The sequence below is a fragment of the Phalaenopsis equestris genome, unplaced genomic scaffold (assembly GCF_001263595.1).
Source record: "Phalaenopsis equestris unplaced genomic scaffold, ASM126359v1 Scaffold000277, whole genome shotgun sequence".
NCBI lineage: Eukaryota > Viridiplantae > Streptophyta > Magnoliopsida > Asparagales > Orchidaceae > Phalaenopsis > Phalaenopsis equestris.
The window spans coordinates 577,446-578,653 of NW_018164719.1; the positions used below are offsets into that span (position 1 = coordinate 577,446).

A 1,208-nucleotide genomic window follows, 5' to 3' on the forward strand; every position below is an offset into this window, starting at 1 on the left:
TATATATATATATATATATATGTATTGTGAAGAGAAAACAGCAATGGATTTTGCATTCAAGCTCTTCATATTAAGTCTCCTTCCCATACTTGGGAGATGTAGCACCGATTTACTGCATCAGGAATGCCACGCAGACTTCAACATTTTTACAAACCCCAACATGAAACAGAACATTGATCATGTCATTTCTGATCTATTAGTAAAGACAACTCGCGACGGCTACGCAATCGCTTCCTACGGCTCGGGTTCGGATGCTATCCATGGTCTCACTCAGTGTCGAGGGGACATCAATCTCGATGCATGTTCGGCATGCATCTTAGAAGCAACACATACAGTCCAAGCAAATTGCCCTTTCTCAGCCGATGCACGACTTTGGTACAAACTTTGCTTCATTCGCTATAGTTCCAATAACTTTTTCGGGCAATTAGACACGAGCTATGCCAATGGTTGGGCTTCAAATAAAACGGCAGATGATCCTGTAGATTTCAACAAAGTTGTGACGGAACTATTGGAAGTAATAAAAATAACTGCGGCAACAAGAGACAATAAGTTTGCTAGGGGAAATAGTAATAGCTTTAAGAATAACATGATTATCTACGGAATGGCACAATGCACACGTGATCTTCAGGAACAAACATGTAAGCAATGTCTTGATGAAGAATCCAAAATCATGTCAAAGAGTTGCTATTCCCGATTTGGTTGCGATGTGTTCAATACCGATTGTAGGTTAAAGTATGAGAATTTTAATTTTCTTGTTGGCCCTGCTGCCTGACACTTGATTGTGCTTAAGCTATCATATCAATCTTTAGATTGATATTACAAGTTGTTAATGTGTTTTCTCTCTGGTTTAAGCATCCATTTCCTTTATGTGTATGTTGTATTAATAAGTCAAGTGATATATCTTGGCTAATTATCTTGTCAGGCTTATGAGTATAGATATTATCTTGTCATAGTTAAGTTGAGCGGTTTTATTGCTTTTAATTACAAATGATGCAGTAAAGAACGATCATACAATGTTATTTTCTATGATGTAATGCAATAAGTTTATTTATAATATCTATTGGTTGTTTATAATGTCTTCTCCAAGTAATTGCAGCAACTGTGGAGAGTACTAGCGGACAAAGAATATTAAAATATTTGCTTATAATTTCTTTCAATTTTTTATTAATTCAATACGTTTCATATGTTAAAGGCATTAATAATTTGCA

At 35.5% G+C, this 1,208-nt stretch overlaps 1 protein-coding gene across 1 annotated transcript; it reads left to right on the forward strand.

Annotated features, from left to right (window-relative positions):
• The first annotated feature begins 43 nt into the window (after positions 1-43).
• LOC110024882 (cysteine-rich repeat secretory protein 55-like) lies at positions 44-772 on the forward strand. Its single transcript, XM_020725068.1, has one exon. It carries the CDS (start codon positions 44-46, stop codon positions 770-772), a length of 729 nt encoding a protein of 242 aa, XP_020580727.1.
• Positions 773-1,208: the final 436 nt, after the last annotated feature.

Coding starts and splice junctions, on each gene's coding strand:
- LOC110024882 (XM_020725068.1), top strand. CDS start 44: ATGGATTTTGCATTCAAGCTCTTCATATTAAGTCTCCTTCCCATACTT.